General features: G+C 55.2%; 1 protein-coding gene across 1 annotated transcript; it reads left to right on the plus strand.

Annotated features, from left to right (window-relative positions):
* The first annotated feature begins 3,527 nt into the window (after positions 1-3,527).
* Positions 3,528-15,251, plus strand: RCC2 (regulator of chromosome condensation 2). Its single transcript, XM_062623596.1, has 14 exons — positions 3,528-3,611; positions 3,692-3,766; positions 4,481-4,812; positions 7,351-7,444; positions 8,074-8,217; positions 8,319-8,450; positions 8,556-8,644; positions 8,926-9,040; positions 9,300-9,466; positions 11,592-11,772; positions 11,851-11,956; positions 12,059-12,131; positions 12,268-12,345; positions 13,792-15,251. Exons 1-14 carry the CDS (start codon positions 3,545-3,547, stop codon positions 13,894-13,896), a joined length of 1,758 nt encoding a protein of 585 aa, XP_062479580.1. The 5' UTR covers positions 3,528-3,544; the 3' UTR covers positions 13,897-15,251.
* Positions 15,252-15,699: the final 448 nt, after the last annotated feature.

The raw sequence follows: 15,699 nt of genomic DNA on the forward strand, positions 1-15,699 counted from the left end.
GATTAAATATAAACCATCACCCTGCAGAGCATCTCCTCTGCGAGCCAAGGGGCTCGGACCAGCAAAGAGCCCCATCAAACCCCACTTGCGGGGCTGCATCGTTGCACCCTACAAGGATTAAGGGTGCTTTTCCAGCTCCTTGCATGGAAGGAATCTCATGCACCTCCTGCTTATACGCAGAGCAACCTCCTTTGAGCCAAAAGAAGTCTATCAACTCGGTTTTATGCATCCACAAGACACCAGGGATGGAGGTTGTGGGGCTGGAGTCACCCCCAGTGATTTACCCCTGCCTACCAAAGGGTGCTTTTTGCATCAAGGACCCAAACCTTCACCCCTCCAGGGACGGCTCCATAGGAGATTTAGGCAAGCAAACAGCTTACACCCATGCTCAGCCCTTAAATAAGCATCAGCCTCCTCCCTCTTTTGCAGTGATGCTGATGGAGCCCAGCTGATGGACCCTCATCCTGCCCCAGCTGCTGGTTCCGGGTTTAAAATGCAAACCCCATGTAAATTACCCCTCCTCCCTCGCTAGGTTCACACCCTCCCCATAAAGCTTTACAATACCTAGCAGAGGAACCCAATAAACCTGTTTTTATGGGTGCGAACAGAGGCTTTTTCAAGGAGCTTGAAGTATTTGGTGTTTAAATATCCGCTGGAGCGCACTGGGTGCTGTGTGTGACTCAGGTGATGTGCATGGAGGGAGGTGGTGGCTTAAATGTAATCAATCCGTGTGAATACATACATATATATATATATTTATAGAGATCGATGTAATTGGGGTGATGGAGCCGGTCCAGGGATGCCCTCTGCTGGCATCCTCCCCTGTAAGGCTTTGGGACACCTTCTCCAAGAGGTTTCCCAGCTTCTCCAGAGCTTTTTCCTTGGGAAAGCCTTGCAGGGAGGCCCCAAAAGCTGCTGCCCATGAAGGGGCCGGAGCTCTCGGTGCATGGCACAAGGATGCAGCAGAGCAGCTGGGCTGGTTCTCCCACCGGTGTCCCAGGAAAACCCCCTCAGAGGTGCACAAACCCGCCTTGCAGGGCGTGTGGATGCAAGCTTGGGAGCACGCACTCATCCGTTCAGCCCATCCCTTGCTTCCTCCACATCTCCCAGCCATGCAATGCCCAGCAAAATCCTCCTGGAGCCCCATCTCCCGTCAGCATCCCGCTGGCCGGAGGCAAACCAGACCTTCAATTCCCCTCTCACACTAAGTGCTCGGGGTGCGCTTCACCCGGGGGATAAATCCCCTTCCAAAGCACCCAAAACACTCGTTTAAAGACCTCGGCGGTGCAAAAGGAGTCTGGAAAGGGACCTGGATTCATTGCAGCACCTCCCATGGGATGCACCAGCCCGTTTCTGGCTCCCTGGCTGCGGGCAGGGCATGCAAATACCCCTGGATCCCATTCCCACGCCGCACCCTCTGCCCTGGACAGCGGGATTCCTGCAGAGCTCTTGCTGCAAACCCCCTTTTCCCCTTGCTGTGGGCGCATCCAAGCATCCCCATCCCCAGGGATACCCCAAATACCATTGGCTGGGGATGCAAACGCGGCCGGATCGGGGATTGAAGAAGGAGAAACAAGGCCAAGGTTACCCAAGGTGAGTCGCTCCCCACCCCAGACTCCCTTGGGAATTGACAGGTAAGACCAGTTTTTCCTTATCCAAGTTACAAACCAGTTTAACCCGCAGCCTGATGCAACCGCCTCCAAACCTTCCCATCCACCCTGTCCAACCCAGTGGCCATTCGGGGGGGGGAATCCCATTTTTAGGAACAACAGCCCAGGTTGCAGCACTGGCAGCGTTTGAGTTACACCATGCTGCTATCGGTGTCATGAGAAACCCCTAAATAAAGCAAGTCCCCCATCTGCTACTTGGGAGCAACGCTTTTAAGTTTCTTTTTTTGGCCAGAATTAGGGCTAAAAGCTGCCAAGTAATTCCCAAAATATCCCAGATTTTCAGGGAAAGGGGCAAGGAGGTGCCTGGGAGGGGAATTTGGCCGGGCGCTCGGGCTGCAGGCTGCAACACATCCCATAGGTGAGAGGCATCCTCACCACCAAATTACTCCTCAGCAGCAAAAACCCTTTTAAATCCACCAGGTTTTTTGGGATGCTGAAGGTCTGAGGCGCCTCTTTCCCTCCTTCCCTTGGGAATACATCCCAGATTTTACCCCATCCAACCTTTGATCTTCCCAAGCCAGCCGGAGCATCGGAGGTTGCCGCGCTGAGATGCTTCGTGGATGATCTGGTGAGTAGATGTTCATTTATTTCTCCCCTTTAAAGCACTGAGGAGGTTGTTCTGTTCTGAAGTCACACCAGGCTTTTCCAGCAGTTGGGAATTTCAGGGTGGGATTCGCAAATGGTGCCCACCAGCATCCCGTGGGCCTGGGCCTTCACGTTTGAAAATGCATCACAAAGTGTAAATGCATCAAATATCCATCCTATGGATGAAGGTTTGGGATGAAGGGAGCTTAAGGCTCCTCCAGCTCCAACCCCTGCCACGGGCAGGGACCCCTTCCACTAGAGCAGCTTGCTCCAAGCCCCTGGGTCCAACCTGGCCTTGAACACTGCCAGGGATGGGGCAGCCACAGCTTCCTTGGAATCTTCCCTCGCTTTGCAAGGAGATGAATGTGACTTTGCTCCTCTAAAACAGCCTCCAATAAAGCAAATCATGCAAAATGTGTATTTCCTGGGGGAAAAAACACTCAGCAATAACAGCAGTGAGTGTATTTATTTATGAGGGGGACACTCTGCAGTAAAGGCAAAATGTCCATTTCTTTCATAGGGAAAAATCAGTGCAATAAAGACAACATGCCCATTTATTTCCCAGGGAAGTATCAGTGCAATAAAGGCAACATGTCCATTTATTTCATAGGAAAAATCAGTGCAATAAAGGCAATATGTCCATTTATTTATAAGGAAAAATCAGTGCAATAAAGGCAATATGTCCATTTATTTCATAGGGAAACTTCAGTGCAATGAAGGCAATACGTCCATTTATTTATAAGGAAAAATCAGTGCAATAATGGCAATATGTCCATTTATTTATAAGGAAAAATCAGTGCAATAAAGGCAATATGTCCATTTATTTATAAGGAAAAATCAGTGCAATAAAGGCAATATGTCCACTTATTTATAAGGAAAAATCAGTGCAATAAAGGCAATATATCCATTTATTTATAAGGAAAAATCACTGCAATAAAGGCAATATATACGTTTATTTATAGGGAAAAATCACTGCAATAAAGGCGACATGTCCATTTATGTCGTGGGAGAAAACCCCTTTGCACTAGGGGCAATGTGCTCATTGGGGGGGGGTGTGAAATCCCTTTGCAACAGAGCCTATTTCCCCCTTCCAAACCCACTCCTGCGCTTTCCCCTTTGCGAACCCCCCTTTTCGCTCTCTTTCCTCCTCCGCTCTCGTCCTCGCCGAGTCTTCCTGTCCTAAAGATGGAGCTGTGCGTGCCGCGCCGGACCCTGCAGCCTCTTCCTTCCCTAAAGCAGGGCGATTTTTGCCCCCCCCTTCCCTTTCCCCTTCCCCTTCCTGCCCGTACATGTGTTTCTGTTTTGTATCGCAGCGTTTTGCGCTGCAGGCTCGTATTTACATTGCAAGTGCATCTGGTGGGTGGGCGCTGAGGGAGGGCGAAGGGGGAAAAAAGGGAAGGCGAGGGGAAGATTTACCTCCTTTCTCTCTACGGCAGGAAACACCGCCACAAACATTGCCGAGGCGCCGAGTTGTTGCTTGCTTTATGCTGCGCCCATCGCCCTAAAATCAGGTTTGGAATTTGGGGGGGGGGATAAGGGGGGATGGGAGGAGGAGGAGGAGGGGGAAAAAGGGATGGGGGATGGGGTAAAATCCTGGGAAAGAAAAGGAATGGGGAAGAAAGGAGAAGGAAGGCGGATCCACGTGGTGCTGGGGCCAGACAGGGATCCCATTGTTCCCGGCGATAATAAAGGGGAAATCAAAGAGTTAAAGTAAAGGGGGGGGGGGGGGGGAGGAGAAAGCGGGGCCGCGCAGGGGCTGCGATCCGGTTTGGACCCCCCCCCCCAAACACCAACCCCTCCAACCCCCCCCTCCGCCAACCCAAGCCAATAGCAAAGGGCAGCGGCAGCCGGAGCACAAGCGGGGGCCCCCCCGCGAGCAGGTGGGGTTTGGGGGGAGCGGGGACCCCCAACACCACCCCCCCCACACCGTGCACTGTTGGGGGGCGGGATCGCTGCCTCCGGGACGTTTTGTTCCCCCCCCCCCCTTTACAAACAGGCTCCTTGCCCACCCCCCCGTTAACCCCCCCATCCCCTTCCTCCCAGCGTACCCCCAACCCCCCCCTTTGCCCCCCAAAATCCTCCGTTCCCCCCCCCCCCCATTTCCCCCCCTTTCCACTTCCCCCCCAGTGCAGTTGGGGTCTGGGGGGGTCCCGTCCCCCCCTCCCCTCAGTTCCGCAGGGCCTGGGCCGGGCCGGGCCTGGCGGTGACGGCGGCTCCCGCTGCAGGCTCCATGCCCCGCAGGAAGGCGGCGGGGCCGCCCTGGGAAGCGGCCCCGGGGAACGGGGCTGCGGCAGCGGGGAGGCGGCGGCCGGGCCCGGCGGCGGGAGCGCGGCGCAGGCCGAGGCCTGAGCGCGGCGGCGGAGCAGGAGGAGGAGGAGGAGGAGGAGGCGGCAGCAGCGGCGGCAGCAGCGAGGAGGAGGCGCCCCGGGAGCGGCGGCCCCGGGACGGGAGCCCCGGCGGGAGGAGGCCCGGCAGGCCCGGCGGAGGGGCAGCGGGAGCGGCGGGACGGGGACCGAGCGTCGTCATCTGCGAGCCCGAGCACAGCAAGGAGCGCATCGTGAGGGAGTCGGCACCCCGGAACCCCCCCTTGTCACCCCGGAACCCCCCGTGACCCCCGCACCCCCCTTGTGACCCCCGGAACCCCCCTTTGTCACCCCCGGAACCCCCCTTTGTCACCCCCGGAACCCCCCTTTGTCACCCCCGGAACCCCCCCTTGTGACCCCCGGAACCCCCTTGTGACCCCCGGAGCCTCCCCGTGACCTCCGCACCCCCCCCTTGTGACCCCCGGAACCCCCTTGTGACCCTCAGACCCCCCCTTGTGACCCCCTGGAGCCCCCCTTGTGACCCCTGGAGCCCCCCTTTGTCACCCCCGGAATCCCACTTGTGACCCCCACACCCCCCCTTGTGACCCCTGGATTCCCCTTGTGACCCCCGGAACCCCCCCTTGTGACCCCTGGAGCCCCCTTGTGACCCCCTGCCCCGTCCCTTGTGACCCCCACACCCCCACTTGTAAACCCCTGCCCCCCCCTTGTGACCCCCGCACCCCCCCCTTGTGACCCCTGGAACCCCCTTTGTGACCCCCGCACCCCCCCTTGTGAACCCTGCACCCCCCTTGTGACCCCCGCACCCCCCCCTTGTGACCCCTGCACCCCCCTTGTGACCCCCGCACCCCCCTTGTGACCCCCGCACCCCCCCCTTGTAACGTCCCCTGGTACCCCCATCACCCCCCATTGTAACCCCTCCTTGTACCCCCTTAACCCCCCTGTACCTCCCCTTGTATCCCTGGTACCCCCCCTTGTACCTTCCTGCACACTCCTTGTACCCCCTGCATCTCCCCCCCTTGAAACTCCCCCTTGTACCCTCTTATACCTCTTGTGTCTCCCCTTTATCCCCCCTGTACCCCCCATAACCCCCCTTGTACCCCCCGCACCCCCTTATACCCCTCTGTACCCCTTTATACCCCATTGTACCCCTTTGCACACCCCTAATGCATCCCTCTTCTGTACTCACTAATGCACCCCTTAGCACAGCCCCCCTTGTACCCCTGCATTGCAGCCCCCCACTGAAACCCCAATACGCTTTCCAATGCACCCCCCCATTGCACCCCCTAATATCCCATATGACACCCTCTTAGCCCCCCCGGTGCACCCCACCATTGCATCCCACCACTGTACCCCCATCCTACCCCCCCATTGCACCCTTTTATAGCCCTCCCCTAGAGCATCCCATGATGTACCTCCCCCTGCACCCCCATTGCACCCCGTTAACACCTTCCAACACCCCCCTAATGCACCCCCCCTTTACCTGCCTTCATCGTGTGCCCCCAGCCCCTCTCCCAAGTTGCACCCCCAAAGTTGCACCCCTTCTTTTGCACCCAGTGCTCCCCCTTATTGAGCCACTTCATTGCCCCCCACGAGCCGGGGTTGCAGAGGAATGGGGTGCCCTGGCTTTGGGGGTGGTACTGCAGAATGTTCCCCCACCATGTCCCTACATCCCCCATGTCCACAGCATCCTCTGCATCTGCCTTGTCCCCAGTGTCCCACATTTCCCCCCATGTTCCCCACATCCTCCACATCCCAGATGTCTCCCGGTGTTCCCCACATCCTGATGTCCCCCATGTCCCTCAGATCCCCAGTGTCTCCCATGTCCTTGATGTGCCTCGTGTCCCTTCTGTCCCAGATGTCCCCTGCATCCTCTTTGTCCCCCACATCCCTGATATCCCCCATGTTCCTCCACATCCCCAATGTCCCACATGTCCCTGATTGTTCCTCATGCCCCCCATCCCTATTGTTCCCATGTCCCTACCCCCACATCCCTGTGGTCCCCCATGTTCCCTTCGTCCTTGATATCTCCCATGTTTCAAATAATCCCCATGTCTCCCATGTCCCCTACATCCTTGATGGTCCCTCATGTCCCCTGTGTCCTCCCAGTCCCCCATACCCTTGATGTCCCCCACATCCCTGATGTCCCCATGTTCCAGATGTCCCTCCCATCCCCAATGTCCCCCATGTCCCCTGTGTCCTCCCAGTCCCCCATGTCCCTGATGCTTCCCCATGTCCCTGATGTCCCCCCCATCCCCAGTGTCCCCCATGTCCCCTGTGTCCTCCCGGTCCCCCATGTCCCTGATGCTTCCCCATGTCCCTGATGTCCCCCCATCCCCACTGTCCCCCATGTCCCTGATGTCCCCCCCATCCCCAATGTCCCCCATGTCCCTGATGTCCCCCCATCCCCAATGTCCCCCCATGTCCCTGATGTCCCCCCATCCCCAATGTCCCCCATGTCGCTGATGTCCCCCCATCCCCAATGTCCCCCATGTCCCTGATGTCCCCCCAATCCCCAATGTCCCCCATGTCGCTGATGTCCCCCCATCCCCGATGTCCCCCTATCCCCAATGTCCCCCATGTCCCTGATGTCCCCCCATCCCCAATGTCCCCCATGTCCCGACGTCTCCCCCATGTCCCGATGTCCCCCATGTCCCGATGTCCCCCATGTCCCTGATGTCCCCAATGTCCCCCATGTCCCTGATGTCCCCCATCCCCGATGTCCCCCATGTCCCCTCTCCCTGGGGCACTGATGGTTTCCTGGTTCCTTGCAGAAGCTCGAGGGCTCCAAGAGCCGGGGGCAGCTCCTCATCTTCGGGGCCACCAACTGGGACTTGATCGGCCGCAAGGAAGTGCCTAAGCAGCAAGGTGAGGGCTGTGCCTTGGTCCCGTTTCCCAGCTCACTGTTGTTAATTGATGGTTAATTGTTACTGAATTGATACCTGGGGGTTGTTCCCGCTGCAGTCAGGGCCAGCACTTGGGGCTCCTGCAGAGCAAAACGGGGGCGTTGCTGCTTCTTGTTGCCTTCATAGGGAATTCTTTGTCCTGTTCATTTCCAATGTGCTTCTATTTAATTGCTTTTATTAATTAGCATCTTGGAGGGGCTGTTTTACAGCTGCAGCCTAAGGCCAGAAGCTGAGGTGCGCCACATCCCCTGCAGCGTGAACTAAAGGCGCTGCTCGTTTGGGGGGCATTTCTAGTTCATTACTTTTCCTGCTGCATTTTAGTGCAGTTCGGTTGCATGTCTTTGTTTCTGCTTATTTTTAGTGCATTTAATTCCATGATTAATTAATTGGGAGGGGAAGTTGCAGTTGCATGTCATAAGCTGGGCCACAACTTGGGGTGCACCCATCTTCTCCAAAGCCGGATGAAGGCGCTGCTGGTTTTTGATGCGTTTCGATTGAACTGTACATTCCCTGCTCCTTTTTGATGCGCTTAATTGGAATTATTGTTTCGTTAATTAATGGCTTTGGGGTTGTTTTGGGTTCCCTTTGCAGTTGCCTATCGGAATCTGGGCCAGAACCTGTGGGGGCCGCACAGGTACGGGTGCCTCTCAGGTATTCAGGTGCGGAGCGTGGTGTCAGGACCCTGCGCTGCTCACAGCCTGCTCATCACCACCGAGGGCAAGCTCTGGAGCTGGGGTGAGCACTGGTACCCCAAAACCACCCCGAGCTTCCCCTTTGGGCACAGCAGGAGGCTTCGTCTTCCCGTTTTGCTGCAAAAAACACTGATTTTGGGTTAGGTCGCAATGAAAAGGGGCAGCTGGGACATGGGGACACGAAGCGGGTGGAAGCGCCAAAGCTCATCGAGGTGCTGGGGGGTGAAGCCATCGTGCTGGCAGCCTGTGGTCGAAATCACACCCTGGCACTCACAGGTAAGGAAAACCCTCTCATGTTTAGGATCAGTTGGCTGAAATCAGCTCATTTTGCCCCAAACACCTCTGCTTTTTGGGTGTTTAGTTGGGTTTTTTGCCTTGCAGAGAGCGGCTCCGTGTTTGCCTTCGGGGAGAATAAAATGGGGCAGCTGGGGCTGGGGAACCAGACAGACGCCGTGCCCAGCCCCACACAGGTATCGCTGCCCCTTCCTGTGCTTTCCCTCACCTTTTTGGGTGAAAAGACAGCAGATTTGGGTTTTTTTCTGCTGAAAAATAGCCTTAGCAGAGGCCAACCCCCTTTTGGGGCATCCCACTGCGGGAGAGATCCATTTGCAGTTGCAGTTGGAGAGCAAACTTCAGTAATTTAAAATAACTCCCCAAGGTTTGAGGAATTTGGGGGTTTCTGTGTGGAAAATCAGCTTTTTGCCTTTCTCTGCTTGTTTTTCCTACCCTCTTTTCCTGGCTTCTCCCGCAGATCATGTACAACGGGCAGCCCATCACCAAACTGGCCTGTGGTGCTGAATTCAGCATGATCATGGATTGCAAAGGAAACCTTTACTCCTTTGGGTGCCCTGAGTATGGGCAGCTGGGTACGGTGCTCTTTTGGGGTGGGGTTTGCTAATTCCTTGGGCTATTACAGGGTTGGGAGAGGGGGGAAAAGCTCCCCATCTGGGCAAGCAAAGCATCATTCCTCCCATTCACCCCCAGCAAAAGCAGTGGGGTGGGAGCTGCGAATAAAAAGGGGTTTGCAAGAGAAGGGGATTAATGCAGCTGGTTTGGGAGTAGTGGGATGCGGGGTTGGGGATACCCCGTGTTCATCCCAGTACTCATCCCCCCCCCCCTCCCCAGGGCATAATTCCGATGGGAAGTTCATTGCCCGAGCGCAGCGGATCGAGTACGACTGCGAGCTGGTGCCGCGCCGCGTGGCCATCTTCATCGAGAAGACCAAAGATGGGCAGATCCTGCCCGTCCCCAACGTGGTGGTGCGGGACGTGGCGTGCGGGGCCAACCACACGGTAGGCATTGGCTGCTGCAGCACTAAGGGATGGCATGGATAAAGGTTTGCGGCCTGGATGCAAGGGGAAACGCTTGTGGGAGCCTTTAGGGCTAAACGTTAGCAGAGGGCATGTGAGGATAAAGATCCGCAGGGTGCATGGGAGGATAAAGATCTGCAGCACATACTTGAGGCTGGAGATCTGCAGCGTGAGTTAAGGAGGAAGTTCTGCAGCAAGCATGTTAAGGATGAAGATCTGCAGTTAAGGGTAAAGTTTTGTGCTGTGGATTTATGGATAGGTATTGTAGGGTGCTTTTAAGGCTTAAGATTTGCAGGGTGCGTTCAAGGGTCGAGGTTTGCAGCCTGCATTTAAGGATAAAGATTTGCACTGTGCATCTATAAAGATCTGTGTTGAGCATATAAGTGTAAATACTTGCAGCGTGCATTTCAGGATGAAGATTTGAGGCCTGCATTTAAAGATTGAGATTTGCAGCTTGCATTTCAGGACAGAGATTTGCAGCATGAATTTAAGGCTGAAGATTTGCAGCATAAATTTAAGGACTGAGATTTGCACCCTGCATTTAAGGATAAAGTTTTGCTGTGTGCATTTATGGATAGAGATTCGTGTTGTCCATATAAGTATAAATACTTGCAGCCTGCATTTAAGGACTGAGGTTTGCAGCCTGCGTTTAAGGACTGGGATTTGCAGCCTGCGTTTAAGGACTGGGATTTGCAGCCTGCATTTAAGGACTGGGATTTGCAGCCTGCGTTTAAGGACTGGGATTTGCAGCCTGCATTTAAGGACTGGGATTTGCAGCCTGCATTTAAGGACTGGGATTTGCAGCCTGCATTTAAGGACTGGGATTTGCAGCCTGCGTTTAAGGACTGGGATTTGCAGCCTGCGTTTAAGGACTGAGGTTTGCAGGCTGCATTTAAGGACTGGGATTTGCAGCCTGCATTTAAGGACTGGGATTTGCAGCCTGCGTTTAAGGACTGAGATTTGCAGCCTGCGTTTAAGGACTGGGATTTGCAGCCTGCGTTTAAGGACTGGGATTTGCAGCCTGCGTTTAAGGACTGGGATTTGCAGCCTGCGTTTAAGGACTGGGATTTGCAGCCTGCGTTTAAGGACTGGGATTTGCAGGCTGCGTTTAAGGACTGGGATTTGCAGGCTGCGTTTAAGGACTGGGATTTGCAGCCTGCATTTAAGGACTGAGGTTTGCAGCCTGCATTTAAGGACTGAGGTTTGCAGCCTGCATTTAAGGACTGGGATTTGCAGCCTGCATTTAAGGACTGGGATTTGCAGCCTGCATTTAAGGACTGGGATTTGCAGCCTGCGTTTAAGGACTGGGATTTGCAGCCTGCGTTTAAGGACTGGGATTTGCAGCCTGCATTTAAGGACTGAGATTTGCAGCCTGCATTTAAGGACTGGGATTTGCAGCCTGCATTTAAGGACTGGGATTTGCAGCCTGCATTTAAGGACTGGGATTTGCAGCCTGCGTTTAAGGACTGGGATTTGCAGCCTGCGTTTAAGGACTGAGATTTGCAGCCTGCGTTTAAGGACTGAGATTTGCAGCCTGCATTTAGGGACTGAGATTTGCAGCCTGCATTTAAGGAGGACTGGGCATTTAAGGACTGAGGTTGCAGCCTGCATTTAAGGACTGGGATTTGCAGCCTGCGTTTAAGGACTGGGATTTGCAGCCTGCGTTTAAGGACTGGGATTTGCAGCCTGCGTTTAAGGACTGGGATTTGCAGCCTGCGTTTAAGGACTGGGATTTGCAGCCTGCGTTTAAGGACTGGGATTTGCAGGCTGCATTTAAGGACTGAGGTTGCAGCCTGCATTTAAGGACTGGGATTTGCAGCCTGCGTTTAAGGACTGGGATTTGCAGCCTGCGTTTAAGGACTGGGATTTGCAGCCTGCATTTAAGGACTGGGATTTGCAGCCTGCGTTTAAGGACTGGGATTTGCAGCCTGCATTTAAGGACTGGGATTTGCAGCCTGCATTTAAGGACTGGGATTTGCAGCCTGCATCCAGCCCTTGCCATACTCTGCCGTCGATGCCGTTTGCTGTGGCTGCCGCAGCTTTCCCTGCACCGAGCCGGTTGGGTCTCAGCTGCTCACGCTCAGAGGTGATGTTTCTCCATCCCCAGCTCGTCCTGGACTCTCAGAAGCGCGTTTTCTCCTGGGGCTTTGGGGGCTACGGGCGCCTGGGCCACGCCGAGCAGAAGGACGAGATGGTGCCTCGCCTGGTCAAGCTCTTCGACTTCCCAGGGCGCGGAGCAGCGCAGATCTACGCTGGGTACACGTGCTCCTTCGCCGTCAGCGAGACAGGTCAGGCCTCGGGGGGGTTTAAAGCATCAATCTGGGGTGGTTTGGGGGTGCGCTGACCGCTGATGTTGGGGTTTGCAGGCGGCTTGTTCTTTTGGGGTGCCACCAACACCTCCCGGGAGTCCACCATGTACCCTAAGGCTGTGCAGGACCTCTGTGGCTGGAAGATCCGCAGCCTGGCCTGTGGGTAAGTCCAGCCCCCTCCCAAACCACCCCAGCTGCCTGGGATTTGGGGGTGTGGGGTGGAATGGGGGGGACACGGGGTCACCTTGCCTCGGCTCCACTGCAGGAAGAGCAGCATCATCGTGGCAGCGGATGAGAGCACCATCAGCTGGGGGCCCTCACCCACCTTCGGGGAACTGGTGAGAAGGGTTTAGTGGGGACCCCCCCACCCCCTTGATCCCCAACCCCCCCCCTCAGCCACTAGTGGGAGGGACTGGGTGCTTCCCACAACTCCTGCATTGATTTTCCCCCCTCTCCATGGGATGCACTTGACAGGGCTATGGGGACCACAAGCCCAAATCCTCGACGGCTGCCCAAGAGGTAAAGACCTTGGATGGGATCTACACAGAGCAGGTGAGCAGGGGGAGCCCCCAGTAAATAACTGCAGTGGCTGAGGCTGTACATAACTCATCACACCCATGGGGTGCTGGAGAGAGGCTGTGTGAGTCCTCCCCTTAAATAAACACAGCAGCTGAGGCCATACACAGCTCCTCACACCCATGGAATGCTGGAAGGAGGGCACATGAGAGCCTCCCCTTAAATAAATACGATGGCTGAGGCTGTACACAGCTCATCACACCCATGGGGTGCTGAAGGGAGGGTGTGTGGAGGCCTCTCCTTAAATAAAGAGAAGGGCTGAGGCCGCACACAGCTCATGACACCCATGGGATGCATTAGAGGGTGTGTGGGGCCCCCTTTAAATAGCTACAGTGGCTGAGGCTGTACACAGCTCATTGCACTCATGGGGTGCTGCAGGGAGGGTGTGGGGGGGCCTCCCCTTAAATAAATGTCATCTGAGGCTGGAGACAGCTCCTCACACCCATGAGGTGCTAAAGGGATGGCATGTGGGAGGGCTCACCTTAAATAAAGGTGGTGGGTGAGGCCGTACACAGCTCATCACACCCATGGGGTGCTGGAGGGGAGGGCATGTGAGAGCCTCCCCTTAAATCAATACAGCAGCTGAGGCCATACACTGCTCATCACACCCATGGGGTGCTAAAGGGAGGTGGAGGGGGGGTTCCCATTAAATGAATACAGCAGTTGAGGCAGTACACTGCTCATCACACCCATGGGGTGCTAAAGGGAGGTGGGGGGGGTTCCCATTAAGTGAATACAGCAGTTGAGGCAGTTCACTGCTCATCACACCCATGGGGTGCTAAAGGGAGGTGGGGGGGGTCCCATTAAATGAATACAGCAGTTGAGGCAGCACACTGCTCATCACACCCATGGGGTGCTAAAGGGAGGTGGGGGGGTTCCCATTAAATTAATACAGCAGTTGAGGCAGTACACAGCTCATCACACCCATGGGGTGCTAAAGGGAGGTGGGGGGGTTCCCATTAAATGAATAGAGCAGTTGAGGCAGTACACTGCTCATCACACCCATGGGGTGCTGAAGGGAGGGCACATGGGAGCCTCCCCTCTAAGTAAATATGTCGGCTGAGGCCATACACAACTCACCACAGTGATGGGGTGCTACAGGCAGGGTGTGTGGAGTCCTCCCCTGAAATAAAGAGGGCTGAGGCCATACACAGCTCATGACACCCATGGGATGCATTAAAGGGAGGGGGTGGGGTGGGGTGGGGGGCTTTGAAATCCATACAACAGCCAATGCTGTATGTAGCTCATCGCACCCATGGGGTGCCGGAGGCAGTGTGTGGGAGCCTCCCTGTACATAAACATGTCAGCTGAGGCCATGCACAGCTCATCACAGCGATGGGTGCTCAGCCATGGCCCTGGATGGAAAGGGGGGGGCAGGAGGCCGTGGCCCCGTGCCTCAGTTTCCCCGTTGCCCTCCCGCAGGTGGCCATGGGCTATGCCCACTCCCTGGTGATCGCCCGCGACGAGACCGATGCCGAGAAGGAGAAGCTCCGCAAGCTGCCCGAGTACAACCCCCGCACCATCTGAGGGACCCCAGACCTGCCGGGACCCCCCCAAACCCAGCCAGGACCCCAAACCTCACCGGGACCCCCCCCCCAAACCCCGCTTTTCCAAGCCAGCCACGGATTTAACTACCTGTTATCCCATTCCCAAAGCCTTGGGGGGTTTATTTCCCCCTTCCCATGGCTTTCTGCGTTCCCGACCGTAGCAGGATCTTTTGGCACATCCAGGCTTAGTTTCGGGGGGGTTATTTTTTTTTGTTTTTTTGTAATTATTTTGATTTTTATTTGTATTTTTCCCCACCTTTTTTTATCTTCCCTTTTCCCAGCTCCACATTCCCTGGCTGCGCCACATTCCCTGGCTGCGGGCTCAGGATACCATTGGGGACCTGAAGAGCAGCAGCAAAACGCTTCTTTCCCCTCCTCTAATATCCCAATCTTTTAGCATTTTTCCCATATTCCCCCTGCTTTGGGTGCTTTCATTTTGGGGGATTCCCCCCCCTGCTCTTCCAGCATCCCTGTTCCCGGAGGGATTCAGGATACGGATCTCACCCCCCGCAATGGGTCAAACCCATCCCCAGCATCCTTTTGGGGCTCCCCTCCAGCTATCGCAGCCCTTGCCCACCCCAGGGAGATCTCAGGTATGAAGAGGGGAGCCCCTAAAAGCTCGTTCTTGGCATTATTGATTCATTAGGGTTTAATTCCTGTTAACTCTGCCTGGTCTCAAGCCCAAAGCCCCTCCTACGACGCTGTGCACTGTGCTGGAGAAACGAGGTGCCTTTAGCAGAGCCTGGCTCTGCCTCCGCGCAACCCAAGGGTGATTTTAACTTTGAGTTCTGTCTTTTTAGGGGTTCTTTTGAGTTATTGGGAGGGGGGGGTGTCAGGGGCAGCATTTGCCCTGTTTGGGGAGTTTTACAGTAAAGCAAAGTGTTTTTTTTTTCATTTTCTTTGGGATTGGGGGTTGTTTTGGGGGGGGTTAGAGAGCAAAGATCCGGGATTGGGATTGCAGTTGGGTGGAAAAGTGAAATATTCCACTTTTTTAGCAATAGTCATTTTTAGGGGCTTGTGGCACAAGCGGAGCCACAGCCCCAGTAAAATGGGGTGAAGAAATCACCCCAAACCCCAATTTTACCCCTCCAAAAAACATCGTTTTGGCTCCATCCTGCCCGACGGCAACATGGTTTTAGCCTGGTTAAACTCCCCTTTCCGGCCACGGGTCGGAGGAGGCTCCGGGAAGGAGCCATGATCCCAAGGCAGGAGGATGTGGGAATGCCGCGTCCTTTAGCAGCAGGGCCTGGGTTAGTGCTGGAATTGTCTTCTTCATGGTTTGGTTTTTTATATTTCTTGGAGGAAATGTTTAAATAAAGGCTGTCATTGTGTACACCCCCTGCTCCCCCCTGCTTGTGATAGCAGAGCTCAATGGAGTGCATTGAACCCAAAGGACACGGGCAGGGGGATGCCTTTTCTTCCCCAAAACCATTAGAGGGCATCATCCTGCTGCGGACAGCACCCTCCATCCCAAAATACTCCCTCCCCATCCAATATTCTGTATTGCCCTGTAATATTACATGGGCAGGATGCAGACACATCCTGCGCACACAGCTGAGCATTGACATGCATGCACGCGTGGTTTCGTGCATGCATGTGGCTTTACACACATGTACATGTGCGTGTTTCTGTGCGTGCCTTTGGCTTTAGGGCACACAGGCATGATTGCATGCATGCATGCATGGTGGGTTTGCATGCACAAGTGATTTCTGCATGCCTGTAGCTCTGCATAGGTGCAGAGGTGATGGTATTGCATGTATGTGAGCTTGTGCATACATGTATG

This window comes from Pezoporus occidentalis, unplaced genomic scaffold (genome assembly GCF_034315485.1).
Source record: "Pezoporus occidentalis ecotype Australia unplaced genomic scaffold, CSIRO_AGI_Poc_V1 ctg255, whole genome shotgun sequence".
In the NCBI taxonomy this organism is placed as follows: domain Eukaryota; kingdom Metazoa; phylum Chordata; class Aves; order Psittaciformes; family Psittacidae; genus Pezoporus; species Pezoporus occidentalis.

Bases quoted from the DNA above. Each gene is read 5' to 3' on its own strand.
- RCC2 (XM_062623596.1), top strand. From the start codon at position 3,545: ATGTGTTTCTGTTTTGTATCGCAGCGTTTTGCGCTGCAGGCTCGTATT. The intron at 8,451-8,555 runs GTAAGGAAAACC...TTTGCCTTGCAG, and splicing joins TCACACCCTGGCACTCACAG to AGAGCGGCTCCGTGTTTGCC. The intron at 9,467-11,591 runs GTAGGCATTGGC...CTCCATCCCCAG, and splicing joins CGTGCGGGGCCAACCACACG to CTCGTCCTGGACTCTCAGAA.